Source organism: Amphiura filiformis, chromosome 12 (assembly GCF_039555335.1).
Source record: "Amphiura filiformis chromosome 12, Afil_fr2py, whole genome shotgun sequence".
Lineage (NCBI taxonomy): Eukaryota > Metazoa > Echinodermata > Ophiuroidea > Amphilepidida > Amphiuridae > Amphiura > Amphiura filiformis.
Genome location: NC_092639.1, coordinates 29,359,597 through 29,377,707, shown reverse-complemented (window position 1 = coordinate 29,377,707; position 18,111 = coordinate 29,359,597). Strand labels below are relative to the sequence as shown.

Below are 18,111 nucleotides of genomic sequence, written 5' to 3'. Positions count from 1 at the left end.
CATTTCACATACAAATTTCTAGCAATATTTTCATCCTCATTGCCCAAGTATACAGTAGCAGATCTGGGGTGGGCATTTTAGGGGGACTGGCCTCCATATTTTTATGCAAAATCGGCCCACTTTTGACAAGTTTTAGATTCTAACAGCTAGTCCACCCCACCCCCCTCCCTCATATATCCTGGATCCGCGGCTGGTATATCTTAATTTTTTTTAAATACAACTCTAGTCTGCGATTTCATGCTGATGTCCACACAATTAACCTAATTTCAACTACTCAGTGCCAGAAGTGGCTAAAGTGCAATAGCTGCCATGTATAGCTGCCATGTGTAGATGAGTACACTATACTGTGTGTAAATTGCTAAATGTCCACAGAGCAGCTATTGCATTTACCCACATCTGGCACTGAGCAGTTGATTTGTCAATAAACAAAATTACTTCAACAATGAAAGGATAAACTAACATTAGTGAAACCAAAAACTTTACTTTTCCATTCATGTCAATATTATTATTTTCATAGATCTCAATACTGAGTGAAATCCCGGAGGAGAGAGTAGAGTTTGCCAAAGGTAAAGGTACCTTCCCTGTGAAGTATCCCTGCTAGAGATGCAAACAGACTTGGAATGGGATCCACAAGTGGCGTCACTCAACTCCTATCCACTCTACATCAGCGATGATGGCGCTGTTATTTACTACAGGTATGTATTGGTGTTGATGAAATTTATGACCAATTCTCACTGCGAAATGTTCACTTTACGAAAGGGATGACACAACCTGGCACCGGTCTATTGTGAAGTCTTGTCACATGACATAGTTGACAACAACTCGTCATGTGACACTCATGAAGTTCAATAACAGTTCAATGAAGTTCAAAAACCTTGTCTTTGTTAAGGTTGCTTGGGCATCTATGTTCCAGTTGGTGTTCACAAAGGTGATATGATCAAGAGAAATGAGAATGTTTGTTGAGCGAAATCAAAATAAAGTTTTCAGATGAGCAGGGTATCCTAGAATATGGCTTTTCCTGGACCAAATAAGACTGAAAATGAGGATGCAGTCATGGGATTTGGTTAGTGTCCAAATGTCGACATTTTTTGACCCCACTTTTTCCTTTATTGTATCCAAGTTCACACACTTCTTCACAGTTTTTAAAACATTTTCAGGTGGTTTTTTTCATTAGGGTTTATTCTCTTGCCTTTTTAGTGGTGCACTTTATTTAAAGGTGAAACTGGAAAAAAGCAGATGTGCATGCGAAGGTCAACTTGATCATGTTTAGTCTTACAAGGTAGGGGGCATGACCCTAAATGTCAGTATATCCATGTGTTCAAGGTGAAATTATCTGTCTTTCCATTTCCATGGGAAAAGAGAATTTCCCCTCATCCTCCAGGGCCCATTTTATAAATACACTGATTGATCTTAGGCCAAAAAAAATATTGTTGTGTTGCCCTCAAGTGGGAAATTTGGGTCGGACGGTCGGATTTTTTTTTTTTTCCAAACCTTCAGTTTTTTAAAATCCCCTCAAATATTAAATAATGCTTCTTCAATTAGGGGACATTTGTCAAATTTGACTTCTGGATACCTGTTAGACATCAATTAAAGACTAGTCTATCAATAAAATATTAATTTTAAGTGAAAAACATTGATTTTTTGAACAAATCTGTAAAAATCATCATTCAAAAATTTCAATTATTTTTGGCCTTACGGTTGATTTAATGGGATATTCCAGTTGAAATAAATACACCCCTGTAATAATGGAAAACGTGATTTTAATCTCCCACACAGGGAGAGTGAATTTCAGATGGGGTTGCCTGATTGGGTGACTCCAAATCTTGGGAGATTTAGGTCATGTCTTCCATACGGGGTGTATGGATTTCAACTTAAATAGCTCAATACCATGTGATAAATCAAACATAAAAATTGAATGCCAGTCCTTGTAAAATAATGCCCCAGGGGCCAGAACATTGAAATTAGATCATGTAAATGTTAATGAATTGCTACACTTGATAATCATTAATGATATTTTTAATTTACAGAGACACAGAGGAAGAATTGATGGAACTATCAGAGGACCAAAAGAGAGAACTACAGAAAAAAGAGAGTGCAAGGTAAGGGTGCAAAATGGGTCATTCTATTTGAAATCCATACACCCCCTATGGAATACATGATCTTGCTCTCCCACACAGGGAGTGTGATTTTCAAATGAGGTTACCTGAATGGGTGACTCCGTTTCTTGAAATGTACCCCACATGTGTGGAAGATTACGGGAATGTCATAGGGGGCATATGGATTTCAAGTAGAATGTGATATATGGCTTTGTTTTTATAATGAATGTTATTATGACGGTTACCGGTTGATTGGCCAAAGGGAAATTAGTCCAAAAACCCAATAAATTAGTTATAAATCCTAACCCTAAACTCCACCCTAACCTTAACCTAAGCCTAAATCCTAATCCTAAACATAACCCTAACCACATTTTGAATCCTAACATTTACCCTAACCCTATCACTAACACTAGCCCTAATGCTAACTCTTAATCCTTACGCTTTCTGGCCTTCAGTGATGAAACTCGTGAGGCTAGATGACATAACAAGTTTCACTACTCAAAAATGACCAACTCTGTACATTTGTAATAGTAATTGTAACTTCTTTTTATCTTCTCAATTTTTTTTTTATCTTTTCAAGTAATTGTAACTTCTAAAATCTTCCTGTACACAATGTTGAACAAATTTTAACCAGCCAGTGCACATAAACGTTGGGTAAATAATTAAACCAAAAAAACAAACACAAAACAGTCATCTGACTGGATCTGAACCAGACACCTTTGTAAGACCAGCTTGAAGCTCTAACCAACTGAGCAACTGACCTTAATCTTCCACACTGGTAGTGACCGTAGTGTGAATTTTAAATGTGGTTGCCTGAATGAGTGACTCCATTTGAATTCTAGCCCAATGAATAGCCCTGCTATACACTGCATATGTAAACCTGTCATGTTAAATTTGTCACTATTTTTCATTCCACTTTCAGACTTGCCAAAACAGGCCAACGGATCAACTATTCACCTCGTAAGGAGCGAGCTCTCAAGATCTACACAGATAACCCACCTGCCTACTCAGCAGTGACAGACTCCTAAAGGAGAAGGAGAAGAAGGTCACTTACCCCAAAAAAAGTGCTACCCCAAAAGATGTTAGAATTACAGGAGAACTTGCTTAAACTTTAATTCTGTTTGCATACTTGTTTTCAATTAGTGTTTTTAAACACTAGTTGAAAACAAGTATGCAAACAGAAGTATAGAATAGAAGTATACAAGTAGGCAAAACTTATTAAAATAAGTTTTGCCGATCATGCAAGCAAGATGCTATGTATCATTTGAATTGGACTATATTGGTCCCCATGTGTCACAATCCAATATGGTGGATTTCACATATTGGACTGTGGAGTTGGTGCTCTCCTTTTCTAATGTCTTTGGCTGCTGGAGACAAGATAACTTCGCTTCACCATAATGCCTTGCATAAGGGATGGAATCAAAACTCGACCGGCGGTTCTGTCTGGTTCCATCTGGTTTCTATTCTAAACAATGGAAACCGGACAGAACCGGTGGCCAGCCGCCGGTCGAGTTTTGATTTCATTCCTCAGTAATTGCAAAGTTAAGGTAAAATTCCAGAATATCATGATCGAGTCACAAAAAAGCAATATAATTCGGGTACCAATAATTAGACACGACATGGCACATAGTATAGCTAACTTCCATTAATGCTTAAGGCTTTTATGTATAACAATATGTATAACACGGAGGTATAAATGAAAAAAATGAATCCTTTTTAGCCTGAAAGCACCATGTTTTGGACCAAAATATGGTAATATTGCACAAAATTTTCGCACGCACTAGCCCATTGCATGCCCAATTTAACCGTCATCTTGGGCTAAAATGGAAAATTTTCGTGCGCTTCGCTCGCAAACATCCTAAAATGGGAACAAAATAAGTTTGGCATCCTCTTGAGTGCACATGCCTTCCTCACGGTGAGTTAGGGGGCCTCCAAATTCTAACCTGGCCCAGGGCTCCCAAAAAGGTAAATCCTGCCCTGACCAGGCCTAGATAGCACTAATGCACAATGCTATGGGATATACTGTCGTATTTATGCTGTGGATGGAGGGAGAAGGCAACATATTATCTCTATTGCTACCTGTGCTTAATTTTAAAATTTTAGGCGGGAACAAACATATTTTGTTCTGGTTTTACTGGGTCATTTGCACGCAAAGCGCACAGAAAATTGTCAATTTTAGACCATTTTAGCCCAAAATTAAGTACAATTTTGGACCCAAAACACAGTGGTTTTTTTTGGGGGGGGGCTAAAAAGGAAGATGCACAGGGCAATTATCGCTTTATTTTTCTTCTATTTGGATTTTGTAGGTAGGGAACGTCCTCCATGGAAAAATTTGTGGCGAACGTATGCCCTCCGTTTCTGCCGCATATGCTGAGATGTTCTCTCGGACGGCATGATATCACTTGCTTCATCACATTGGCTGTTTGTGGCTGTTCCATCTTGTGCCCTCTGACATGCAGGGGACACTTACTGTTGCACCAAATGTTGAATTTAAGTATAGACATTACTTTAAGAGTAAAGATTTGCAGCATGTAACTCTCATTTGAAAGTTTCATATGTGACATGATTGAGCAAAATGAGGAGCTTCACACTAAAATTGATTTTGTAACATGACTGATGGGATGCTACATGTACAGCCAAACAAAATTGTTTTGCTAGCCCAAGATGTAGCAGTTGGTGAAAGCTTGTAGTCGCTCCGCAGCCATGTAATGATGACGATGATGATCAAAAGAAGAATGCTCTGTATATTCAGTATATTGTATAGCTTGGCCAATTAAAAAGAATCCAAGAAATTAAAAAAAAAAACATTCCCAGAATGGAATCTCAAGATAAAAGAAATAATATATAATTTCCAAGGCCAAAATTAGGGCATCAAATTATTTTTTTGTGTGATTTTCTCCAAAATGGTTGTGTTTATCCCAAATCTATGTTTATATGGAGATTCTTTACTTTTCTCCTTTTGAAAAATGTATAATTTTGTATGTCACTGCGAATAAGAAGTGTCGGCACTTTTGATTATAGGTCAAGAACACAGCAGCTGAAGGAAGTATCCCATTATGCTTTGCGGTACCATTATAGAACTGATCGATGATTGTGCTATAGAAAATGTACACAAAATCCCACGCTTCAACTTTCAATTACTCTCTTAAATCAGGGAAGCTTAGACTTTTGTTTGAAAAAATATCACCCATAGAGTATTGTGAATCTATCAATAGCTCTCAATATCTAAGCGGCTCTTGTTTATATTTTGTATACATTTGCTATAGAGCAAGCAGATATACTGCAATGCATGATGGGATACTCCTTTTAGCTGCTGTGGGTCAAGAACAATAATATGAAAAAAAAGATGATATGCTTGATGAATAGTTCATGGGTTATTTCAGTTGAAATCCATACGCTCCTTATGGAAAACATGACCTTAAGTCCTTAATCTTCCACACAGGGAGTGTAAATCTCCACTCCATTGGCGACTCCATGTGATATTCACTCCCCCTGGGAGATTAAGATCATCTCTTCCATGGGGTGTATGGATTTAAACTGGAATAGCCCATCTCGTTTTTAACCATGTCACATTGTATTAGAATCTCCCTATTATAAGTTTTGCAATATTAAGGGCAGCTAAAAATTGTGTAAACAATATTCAGATGCAAGGCAGGGTATATAAGTTGCACTTGCCGTTATAAGTGGCAGTGACCTTGAGCAGCTCAATTGTATATTTCGGAAATTTAGATACTTATTTACACACATTTAGATACTTTATTTATCTGCTTTGAACCATTGGATCCCCATTTTTGGTCCATGTGGATTAAGGTTTTAACTTTTTGACTACATATGAAGGATATAGAACTTGTTCTGACAACTGCATTGAATGTGACCATGCATGGCACAATATACTAGTACTATAATTGTCCGATCAAATGTAGATAAGAGCCAATCAAATTCTGTTACATACCGTATTTCGTCAAATAAACGCCCCTGGGGGCGTTACATTTTCCCAAGGGGGGGGCGTTTATTCAAGGTCAATTTTAGAACGATAAAAAACGCTAAAATGACGAAATATGAACTAGAAACACTGACTTCTGGTTCATTTCCGGGTTTCCAATCCAGATTTTCGCCAATTATTGATGCTATTATCTACCATGTGGGCAACTTGGTAAGCTTACTACATAAGATATCATGGAAATATCAGCATTTTTGAAACATATTGGTTGAAAAAAAAAGTGGTGGGGGGCGTTTATTTGAGGGGGGGCGACTATTTGACGAAATACGGTATTCAATTCTTGGCAGCGATCAGTTCTCTACTCTTATTTGTGGCTCTCAGCTGTTGTTTTTTAAATTGATCAAATGATAAGCTGTGCTGGGTGTATCCTTTGTGTAAGATATTCATGAGTTACACTAATGTAAAGACTCCATGGAGGAATTTTAAGCAACATACGGAATAAAGCTGTATAATCCTTCAATAGAAGATATCTGTGCTATGCTTATTCTGTGTAATTTTACACACAGGATAAATTATTTGGTCAAGGCTTTGTTCTGTTACACGTGTGGCACTTCAGAAAATGCGGGCAAAATCTGCTGCAAACATTTTGCCACTGTCTGTTTGCAAAGGGAATGTCTATAAGATGGTAAAGTGCATCTTGGTCTTCACTTAGTAATAATGTATCAGTAATAACAAGTTCGTATCAGTAATAAAACGTCATAAACATAAAAAAGTTGTCAATGATAATAAACCAAGGGCGTAGCAAGCAGGGGGGGGCAGGGTGGGACGAAATCCATGGGCCCCGAGGGTTCAGGGGCCCCGAGCACAGAAGCGAAAATTAATAAGGGCTGATAATGGAGAGCAGGGCCGGGTTAACCATTGGGCCAAATGGTCCCGGGTCCAGGGCCCTTTGGGGGCCCCAAAATTGCCCTATGCATCTTTCTTTTAACCCCAATATCAGCATGTTTTTTGGCCAAAATAGGGCAATTGTAAAAATTTTCAAATAGCAAAATTCATGTTGATCTGGGGCTAAAATAGTTTGAAATTGGATTTTTCGCGTGCTTTGTGCGCAAAGGTCCGAGTAACATCGGAACAAAATATGTTAGCCCCCCTAAATACATAAACCAAAACTTGGCCACGGACTTGAGTGCACATGCCTTGGCCAGGGCCCCCATAAGGTAAATCCCGCCCTGCTTAAAAGGGCCCGTGCTGCTCCTTGTCCATGGGCCCCTGATGCTCTTGCTACGCCCCTGTAATAAACGATTATAAAATTTATTGGTAGCCTATATTGTTTTACACACCTGGTCCAATTTTCAATGTTGCACATTGTTGCGTTCGGTCACAACGGTTCATTGCGTACAAGAAGATGCAGCTTTGAAAGTTTGTTCAAATCTTGTAAAGCATGTAGAAAGTAACCTTCAGGCCTACTGCAAAGAGCTAAATGGGCCAAAGTGCAACTTTCAAAACTGCAGTTTTCTTGCTAATGAGCCATTGTGACTGAAAGCAACAATTGCATATTGGACTAGTTGTGTCAAACAAAATTAGATCATTTTTTTTAAATGTCTCGGGGGACTCGGAACTTGTTAACCCTTTAGTATGCTATATTGAGCTAGTCCAGTTGAAATCCATACACCCCCTATAGAAGACATGGCGTTAATCTCTCACAGGGAGTGTGAATTTCAAATGGAGTCGCCCATTCCTTTGGTCCCATTTGAAATTCACACTCCCTGTGTGGGTGATTAGGTCATGTCTTCCATAGGGGTGTATGGATTTCAACTGGAATAGCCCATTTTGGGGAGACAATTACAGATTATGTCTTTGTGTGTCATGAATAGCCTAGTTACTGGTAAAAGCACTGTCCGAGCAAAGCGGGTTTCTGTCTTCGCTACCAAAAGAAAATATTTGACTTGATATTGAGATCAGTGAAGTATGATTGGTGTCTAACTTGAGAAACGTTGATGAAGTAAGATGTTATACAGTATTACGTCATTTACGTACATGATTTATGTGCAGTAATCTTTCAGTTTTATATCCGACCTTGTTGCTTTGCTACTTCTGCATCTTTTGCTAAAATGATTAGTTTCTCCTTGTTCTCTCTCCCTCTCTCTCTCTCTCTCTCTCCCCCTCTCTCAATCTTTCCAAATTGCAATAAGCGCTGTGATGCTAAGCACAAGCAAATAATTTGTTGTTAAGATGACAACTAAAAAAAATTGTTTCACAGGCCTACCTGACCCAGATTTTTCGCATTTTGGTGACTTTTGTTGTTGTATGCAATACAGACTGCTGTTTTCGGCCAAACGGATTGATTTGGACTGAAATTTTCAAAATATGTTTCTAAACATATTTCAGAATTTTTTTCAGATTTTTCAATCGTCTTACAAAAAAGTTAAATGTGACTGACTGACCCTACTTGGCAAGTTAAGAAAATGTTGATTTTTTGCTCAATGCCTCAATATGGTTACAGTCATTATTACAGACATGCCCTCATTTTGAGAGACTGTCCCTCATTTGGGGTTTACCAAAGTGAAAATGAGGGACAGTCCTGCTTTCTGAACATTTCAGTGATGGCAAATTTAAAAGGTAGAACAACAGAAAATGATGCAAATTTCACTTAAAAATTTTGCTATAGCATTCTCTTTTGTCTATTGTGATAAATTCAGACCTGCAAAACCTTCTGAATTCTGAAAGTATTACACACCTTAAGTCTTTGAATTTGCTGGTTTGTGTACATGTACAAGGTTTTGGTCTCAATGTCCCTCATTCTGACTTTGGTAGGTTGGCAGGTCTGTTATTAGGGGTGTTGGAACAAGTTTGGACTGATGAAGGCTAGATTCTCTTCATAAAGTTTCAGCATATTAATGGCATTCAATTTTCCCAATTGGTAGCATGTACATTTTTTGAATTTGCAAAATTTGTTATCATTATTCCAATGCATGGGAATTAATCAGGACCTAAATTCAATTCTAGGCAAATTTAGTCACAAAATTTGTTAAAGTTTGATGCGCACATATATTTCATGCTTTCTATCTTCTCTCCGAGTCCAAGATGAGCTTATCAAAATTGGAACACATACTGTTCTCAAAATAGAAGTTCATACTTCCTTGTATTTACTATATGAAATGGTTATTTCTCTGTTGTATAGCACTATGGACCACAATGGCCTCATCCCAATGGAATAGTTCAGTAACCTCAATTAAACAATCATAGTGCAAAATTTGACCTCAAGGTGCAGAGTGTGAGTTTTTATACTCAAATGTCATTCAATGAATGTACAAATGTATTGGTGTTATAGAACTGTGTCCTGATAGATGAGCATGTTGTGGAACCTAGTGTAACTAGGCTATTCTAACTCCATATGGAAGATATGACATTAATCTTCCACACAGGGGGCGTAGATTTCAAATGGAGTTACCCATTCAGGTAACCCCATTTGATATTTCCACTCCCTCTGTGGAGGATTAAGGTCATGTCTTCAGGAGGATTATGGAGTTTAACTGGAACAGCCCATAATTTGCAGAGAATAAATAGTATACAGTATACTCTTTACAATTGTGTGTGACTGTAAATGTATGACTATAAAAATCTATGAAGAAAGAAAGAAAGAAAACTACAAAATATATACATGAGTGTAGACTCATTCAGGTAGGGAAACTAAAGAAAGTAGAATGTCAACATTTTGTTTGTACTTATCAATTTATATTTCCAAAATAGCCAACTAGTTGCATCTTCATTTGATAGTGGTGTTTCCAGACCCAATGCCAGGGGTTTAGGGGTGCATTGCACTCACCCCTGACGAAAGGTCCACTTTTCAGGGGGGATATGTCAAGATGTACCCAAGAAGGTCCAAAAATTAACTTGGGAACCACTTTTTCATGTTAAACTGTTCAAAATAGCTTGCAAAAATTTAGATGGTGTTAAGTCCACACTTCTTGCATGTGAGCAAATTTATTTTGGAAAAAGGTTCGCATTTTCATGGAAATTCTGCACACCCCCTTAAAAAATCCTGGCTATGGGCCTTGGGTGTTTGAGACATAATAGAAGTTGCAGGTTGGTGTTTCAAACAGTTGTATTTTGGAGGCAGTCTCTAAAAACTCTAGAAATACCTATTTTGGGGTCTCACACACCACTACGTCACTGGAAAAAATGATTTCAAAATTATTATAATAACATAAACCTGTGAGTACAGATAAAAGATATTCACCCTTCTTTACTGATATATACTACTTGATTTTATTGTAGTAGATAATCTCGGGCTCAAATTAGAGCCACCTCGCTCCCAATTCCAGAAAAATACAGCACTCATTTTTTTTGGATTGAAAAAAATATAATCATGTTTTCTCAAATGAAAAATAGCCCAATCCTAATCCTTTAGTTGGAACTAATTGGCAATAAAAGTGAAATTGTAATATTTGACCAGTTTTTGAAAATAAACGCCAAAAACAATTGCAGTCTCAAAATTTAAAAAAATGACACAAGTCTATGCATTCGGAACTTTGGTATAGGCTAAGATATTACTGGATTATTTTATGTAAATTATTAATAATTAGTCCTATCATGGACAATTAGAGTGTAGATTTTGTAGTCTTTAGGCTTGATTGTCACAGCATACAAAAAAAAAACACACCCTAAAATGCATGTTTTTGGCCCTTCAAAAAGTTAGGCAAATATTAAAATTTGAGGATTGAGCTTTGCTTTATTTGGTGAATATTTTGATGATATTTTTTGATCCCAAAAAAACTTTTGCTGTATTTTTGTGGAATGGGGAGTAGTTTATTGATATAATCATGTTCTGAAAGAGATTGTAATATTTTTGATTCAGTAGGCTATTCTGTTTCAAATCTACCATCACCCTGTGAAATATTTAAGAGAAGTATTCTACAGAGGGAGTATGTTTTGCAAATGGAATTGGCTAGGGTTAATTATTTTGAAACCTGTACCTGCTGCCTTTACCTATATCTTCCACAACTGGAGTATTTCAAATGGAAGTTACCCAATTGTTTATTCTATTTAAAACACAGCCTCCCTCTGTGGGATACTTCAACTAATTTTTTCATAGCTGGAGAATGATTGGAATAGCCTAATCGATGACACTATTATGTAGAATTTTGAGATATGTGTAACTTCTACAAAGCAATGCACAGCGTCATCATCCCTATATCTTCATGTCAAAAATTGCCATGATAGTACGGCGAATCCTCTCGTTTTTCAATAGCTACGCATGGCGATTTTGTTAGAGATAGGCCGAGCGACTCAGGCTAAGCATAGTACGACTATCATATGAGATACCACCAAGTTCTATTCTACACGTTATTACGATTTGCGCATGCTCTAGTATCCCATATGGTGTTGCTATTACAAGGAAATTGATTTGTTTTCAGGTAAAACCCAGGTTTTGTTTTTAATACACTAACTTGAAATTAAATACACTAATTAGCGGCCATTGCTGTTTGCTCTGGATACATTTACTGCATTTTTGGCGTAACGATTTTTAAATCGTAAGTTAAAATTGTGATATATTTAATTTTGAGAATTACAATTATATAAAGGAACACATTTAGCCCATTCACCTAAGATCCAGGTGCTTGTATTATAATATTCGATCACACGTGTATATCACAATGCATATGTAAACTTTCTTTATCTATGTCAATAATAGAATAGTGATTTCACCAACGGAGTATGGAGCTGTATGAAAAAATATTTATAATATAGGGTGTTGACACTGTGCAATGTATAATATCGTTATGAATTCGGCAGACGGCCAACCGAATCCGGATTCGGCTTTTGGTAAATTCATGTTACGCATGCATTATTTTTGAATTAGAGAACAAGGGATCAATGCTTTACATAATAGAGGGCAGCATATCAGGTTTTTAACGGAGATCAGATGATAACAGCGTAAATAAGTAATCAAAAGAGGGCGACATACAGTGTTAGTTAACGGTGCGTTGCAGTACGGTCGACGATGATACCGTTAAAAAAATGATATGCTGCCCTCTATAGGTAAAGCATTGATCCCTTGTTCTCTAATTCAAAAATAATGCATGCGTAAAATGAATTTACCAAAAGCCTAATCCGGATTCGGCCGTCTGCCGAATTCATGACGATATGATCCAATACATGGTATCTGAGTCTTAGATGGTATGCAATCAAGGTGAAGGTTCTACCTTTCAATTGCCTCTCCCCACCTAGATGTATAATTATATATAGGTATCCGCATATGCTTTGAAAATAAAACAATTTTTTTGGAGCCTGTAGTTCATGCCATTGAATATGCATGTAGCTCCAGTATAATACTCCAAAATGACTATTTTGCATGACCAATAAAAGCAATATGGTGTAAACATGTTGGGTCTATACTATCGCAGTGCAATTTACACCCCAAAATTCACCTATTGCGATACAACTTTAAAAGTGTGGTGCAAAATTGCGACTCCGCATTGTACTGACTTTATGTGTTGATTGATTGAGAATGCACTTCAAATTGCTTTGGCTCAGATGAACTTGCATCACAACTTTCTAAATGGGGTGCAAAAGTGCACCCCAAAGTAAAAAAAATAATAATTTGAGGACTGATGTAAGCATACACCAAATTAGCCTGTTGTCAAGACTTTCATTGAGTAATTAGATGGCTATATTCCGTAAGCTGTGTATAATCCCTGTCTTGATACTAGGCTAAACCTGTGTATACTTGCATGGCCGTAATACTACATTTTGTGCCATGAAAGTAATTGTGGTTCTTAAAATTGATTTTTGTCAAAACTATAAATCAAGAATTTACAGAAAAAAGTTAAAATTTTTGTTTGTTTTTTGTTCAAGAAAGATTTTTTCTTGATAGTTTTTGCTGTAAAGCACAATATGGTTGTTAGTTACGGTATAGAGTTGCAGCGGAGATGTCGGGGAGTGGCAATTTCCCCTCAAACTATAATTAAAGACAGAGATAAAAAGAATTTATCGCGTCTGATGTCACTGTCAATTACGATCTTTGATTGGTTTACACAGGTAAATAGCGCCAGAAAGGAAGACCGATCTATCTGGTGCTGATCGGAGAAAAGGAATAGCAGCAAATGGCGAAAAATTACGCATTACTTTTACAAGGCAAAAAGCAGCTTTTCTAGGCATTGTTGACATGGTGCCTTCGCCAAAGAAAGTTTCCCACTATCAAGACCTAACTTTTGAGATTGTTTGCTTGTTTGAAGGTGCAAAATTAACAATAAGGCGCCCGGTTGTACCGCCGCGTTCAGCAAGTCATCATCACGACATAAATTCTGTTTATCTCTGTCTTTAATTATATTAGCTTTGCACAGTGAGAACAAAGAAGTCACAGAAAAGCCCACTATTTTGTTGATTGTTGCCCTTTGTTGACTATGCGCACACATTCAGTTTCAGTTCAGTTCAGTTTGTTTCATCAAATTACAAACACTATAAATAAAAAAGATGATATAAAATATGATGCATATTGCCTCTCCCTGGAAAAATCCTGGGGCTGCTATTGTACAGGTGTCTGTGGGCTATTGCAGTTGGAATTCAGGTAACCCCATTTGAAATTCACAATCCCTGTATGGTAGATAAGGTCATATCTTTCATAGGGGGTGTATGGATTTCAATTGGAATAGCCCAGTAACTCCAATAGCCTAAATCATGATTGATTCTTTCATTAAAAAAACACCACACTGTATTTTTTTAAATAAAAACTTGCATTCTGTTTGCAAAAAAGCTTAATCAATAATTCAATAATCAACAGGGGGGGGGGGGGGACATGCAGCTTGTGTGCATTTTGTATACTACGCTATCAATACCAAGCCCAAAGGCTTGTACACAGACTAAATTGCAGTCTATGAATTTTAATTTTTGACAAACATGTTTTTTTTTAATTTTCCAAATATAAATAATGAAAAAAAGATAAAAACAGATTTTGAAGATTTTGAATGCTTAGGCATTAGCAGCAAAAGCTTTGAAAACGTGGTGGAAAATGTCACCATAGTGAGCACATGTATAGCAGCTGTAGATGTGACCAAGGGTGCAGTATTCTACCTGAAACTGACATCTATTTAAATCCTGTCATAAGTGATATGGGCTATTCCAGTTGAAATCCATACACCCCCTATGGAAGACATGACCTTAATCTTCCGAACAGGGAGTTTAAATATCAAATGTGGTTACCTGAATGGATGACTCCATTTGAATTCTACACCCCCTGTGTGAGAGATTTAGGTTATGTCTTCTGTAAGGGGGTGTATGGATTTAAACTGGAGTAGCCCTAATGTCCTAACAAATTTTTAGTTAGACATTGTTAACCATATGAGTACTACCTGCTGATTGGTTACAAGAAGACTATTATGATTTATTGATCCAATCAGCAACAAGAATAATGGTAGGGCTGAAGAGGATTGAGCTAAATATTTAGAAGCTGTATTTTAATTGGTCACTCGGATGAATTTATCCAAAGATTGACCAATCAGACACACTGTAAGAAAGGGAGTAGTTCTCAGGGGCTTATGTTTCAATAATCCGATTGAACTTGATTGATATCAGAAAAAGTATGGGCAGTTGGTACTCTGTGCCCTGAAAGAAGGGCAAAGTATGTATGTATGCCCTGTACATAAAATAATAGTATACAAATACTGAATGATTTTATGATATGTATGGAATACAAAAAATGAACTTACGTACAAACTTTGAAAATAAAAACAAAAATGGATAACTGTTACAGGTGTATATATTTATGACTTGGTGCATTTACATGTGTAGTAGCAAACTACCCAGTTTTTAAGGCCCGTGGCCTTTTGATGAAGACAATGTGCCACCTATCCTAGCATGTTGTTTGGGTCCCAAGTAACATATTTATACATGTTTACAAAAATCCAGATGCAGCAGAAGGCGGCCATCTTGTTTTTCAAAATGGCGCCCATTTTGGCAAAATATTTCAATATTTGTCAAACTGCCCTTCCCAATGTGATTTTATTGGCACAGTAGTGATTGTTTTAGGCTTGTAATAGTAGTTTTGTCATGTTGGCATACAGTAGCACCAATATTAATGATTTACAAATTCAAAATGGCATAAAAATTCAAAATGGCCACGAAATCAATTTATTTCCTTCAAACATACAATAAGCCTACATCAATCTGGTAACATGGCAGATTGGACATGTGGCATTAATAATAATAACACACACAAATCCCATACTTAATGCACACACGCCCCTCCGACCCCCATGACCTATATATGTTTATCACATTGAGATGATGATTTCATTTCGTATATTATAACATTTTAAAGTGCCATAGAAATGTATAAAAAAACATTTTCTTGGCTCATACGGGTATCCTTTATACAAGAACAAGAACAATTGGTGGTGCTAGTTTGGGCTACAGGTTGTATTACTACGTACATTCATAAGCACATGTCAGCGGGGCGGGTGGTTCTTCAAAAATCAAAAAATTTGAACACATTTAAGGATTTTAAGGGCACTTTTGCCCAAATGTGCCCAGGTGGTTGGTTTCACTGGTGGTCTCCATTGAAAACCCACCCATCAATATACCAAAATCGCTGAAAAGGGTACCCCAAAACCATGGCACCTTCCTGTACACCATCACAGAGAAAGCCCCCGGACATGGCATTGGCCAGACATTAGGTATTGAGGGGTATTGGGAACATGGTAAAAGGTACCGAGTGGCCCCAGAAATGGGTTATGGGTCCCGGAGGAATGGTCCAGGAATGGGGAGAGTCCCATGGTCGGTGTTAGGACACCTAAAACAATGGGAAGGTCAGTTTGAAAAATATTGGATATGGTGAGGGGTACTGGGGATGTAGTTAAGGGTCCCAGGGTTTGGATAATGGGTACCGATACCGGGGACATAGTTATAGGTGCACCGAGGAAGGGCTAAGTGTACTGAGGACAGGGTAAAGGGTACAACGGGTTATGGGTCCCCGGTGAAGGGGCTATGGGTTTCACTCCAGGGATGATTGGTCATGGGTTCCAGGAATGGGGTTAGAGGTCACATGATCATATTTGGAAGTCCCAGGGATAGGATATGGGTTACTGGGATTGAAGTTGGGGCAATGGGTTACTGGGATTGAAGTTGGGGCAATGGGTACCAGGAATTGGGTAAGGGGTACTGGACATTGGGTAAATAAAGTGAACTGGATGTGGGCTAACAGGTTCCGAAGATGGGATTAGGGTCCCAGGGATGCTTCATGGGTCTCAGGGACGGAGTTTGGCGTTCCATGAATTCAGTTAAAGGTGACATAGTTGGTGTTAGAGGTCCCAGGGAATAGGGTAATGGGTATGAAGGCCAGGGTTAGGGATATGAGTACCAGGAACATGGTAAGGGGTACCAGGCATTGGATCTGGGGAACCAGATGTGGGGTTACAGGTACCAAAGATGGGATTAGGGTCCCGGGGATGGGTCATGGGTCTCGGGGACGGAGTTCCAGGTTCCAGGAATAGAGTTTAAAGTCCCAGAGTTAGTGTTAGAGGTCCCAGGGAATAGGGTAAGGGATAATGGGGATAGAGTTAGGGATCCCAGGTTGGGGGTAACGGGTACCAGGAACAGAGTAAAGGGTACTGGGCATTGGTTAAGGGTAAACAGGTTGTGGGGTTGCATGTACCAAAGGTGGGATTAGAGTCCAAGTGACGTGTTATGGGTCTTGCGCGAGTTCCAGGTTCCAGGAACGAAGTTTAAAAGTCCCATCGTTGGTGTTAGAGGTCCCAGGGAATAAGGTAAGGGATAATGGGATGGAGTTAGGGGTCCCAGTGTTGCGGTAATGGGTACCAGGAAAGGGGTTAAGGGTACCAGCATTGGGTAAGGGGTACAGGATGTGGGGTTACAGGTACCAAATATGGGATTAGGGTCCCAGGGACGGTTCATGGGTCTCGGGGAAGGAGTCAGAGGTTCTAGGAATGGAGTTAAAGGTTGGTATTAGGTGTCCCGGGGATATGGTTAGGGTACTGGGGATGGAGTTCCGGGTTTCCAGGGATGGTGTTAGGGGTACCGAGGACTGTGTAAGGACTAAGGATACTGGAGTAAGAGACTTAGCATGCTTAGGGTACTAAGGATATGGTTAGGGTGCCAAGGATGTGGTTATGGGCTGGTCCGAGTAAATCAAACTTAGCCGGAACATTTTAGGTTATGGGCCACTGGGCAGTGGATTATGGGTCCCGGTGTTGTGTTAAGGGGTCCCAGGGATGGGTAGGGCTACTGGCCAGGGATGGGGTTAGGGGTACCAAGAATACAGGGTTATGCGAACCGAGGAGGGTATAAGGGTAGGACATACGGGTACTAGTGCAGAATACATGTTATGGGTTATAGATATCAGAGTACTATGTACGTTTAGCAGGGTAGGCCTACAGGGTTATGAGTTAGGTACCGAGTTATGGGTGATCGGGGTAAAGATCAGGATTACGGGTTAGGGTATGGGTATGGGCTGGCCCCGGTACATCAAACTTAGCAGGTACATAATTATTATTATCATATCTAGATCATGACATTTAAGGTGGAAGTTACAGATCTTAAATTCAGGAACTATTTTATAATAAAATGTTGTCATAAAGAGCGAATTCATAATTATAGGTGAGCATTTGAATGTGGGGGTGGGTGTATGGGGGTGGTGTGGAGTGTATTTGCAGTGCAGTATGGAGTTTGTGTATGTGTTGGTATATTAATTAACATGTTATATGTTACTTGCTTAAACTTATATTTTACAATGCTCATTGTATGTTTAGAGGAAATAAGTTGAATTTGGCGGCCATTTTGTATTTTTGGTGGCCATTTTGAATATCAAAATCATCAATATTAGTGCATACATGTCATAGATAATATCCTAGACCTAAAACAATAGCTATTGTACCAATAAATTTACAATGGGAAGGGTCACTTTGAAAAATATTGGAAAATTATTGCCAAAATGGTCGCCATTTTGAAAAACAAGATGGCCGCCATCTGCTGCATCTGGATTTTTGTAAACATGTATAAATATGTTACTTAGGACCCAAACAACATGTTAGGATAGGTGGCACATTGTCTTCAAAAAAA

The 18,111-nt window shown here is 38.4% G+C and overlaps 1 protein-coding gene across 1 annotated transcript in view; it reads left to right on the top strand.

The window, feature by feature from the left end:
* LOC140166031 (ubiquitin carboxyl-terminal hydrolase 47-like) overlaps positions 1-3,659 on the top strand; it is a 39,628-nt gene extending 35,969 nt beyond the window's left edge. The window contains 4 exon segments of the mRNA XM_072189404.1: positions 518-575; positions 578-695; positions 2,028-2,099; positions 3,019-3,659. Of these exon segments, the coding sequence (XP_072045505.1) occupies positions 518-575; positions 578-695; positions 2,028-2,099; positions 3,019-3,124 (354 nt within the window). The 3' untranslated portion in view covers positions 3,125-3,659.
* Positions 3,660-18,111: the final 14,452 nt, after the last annotated feature.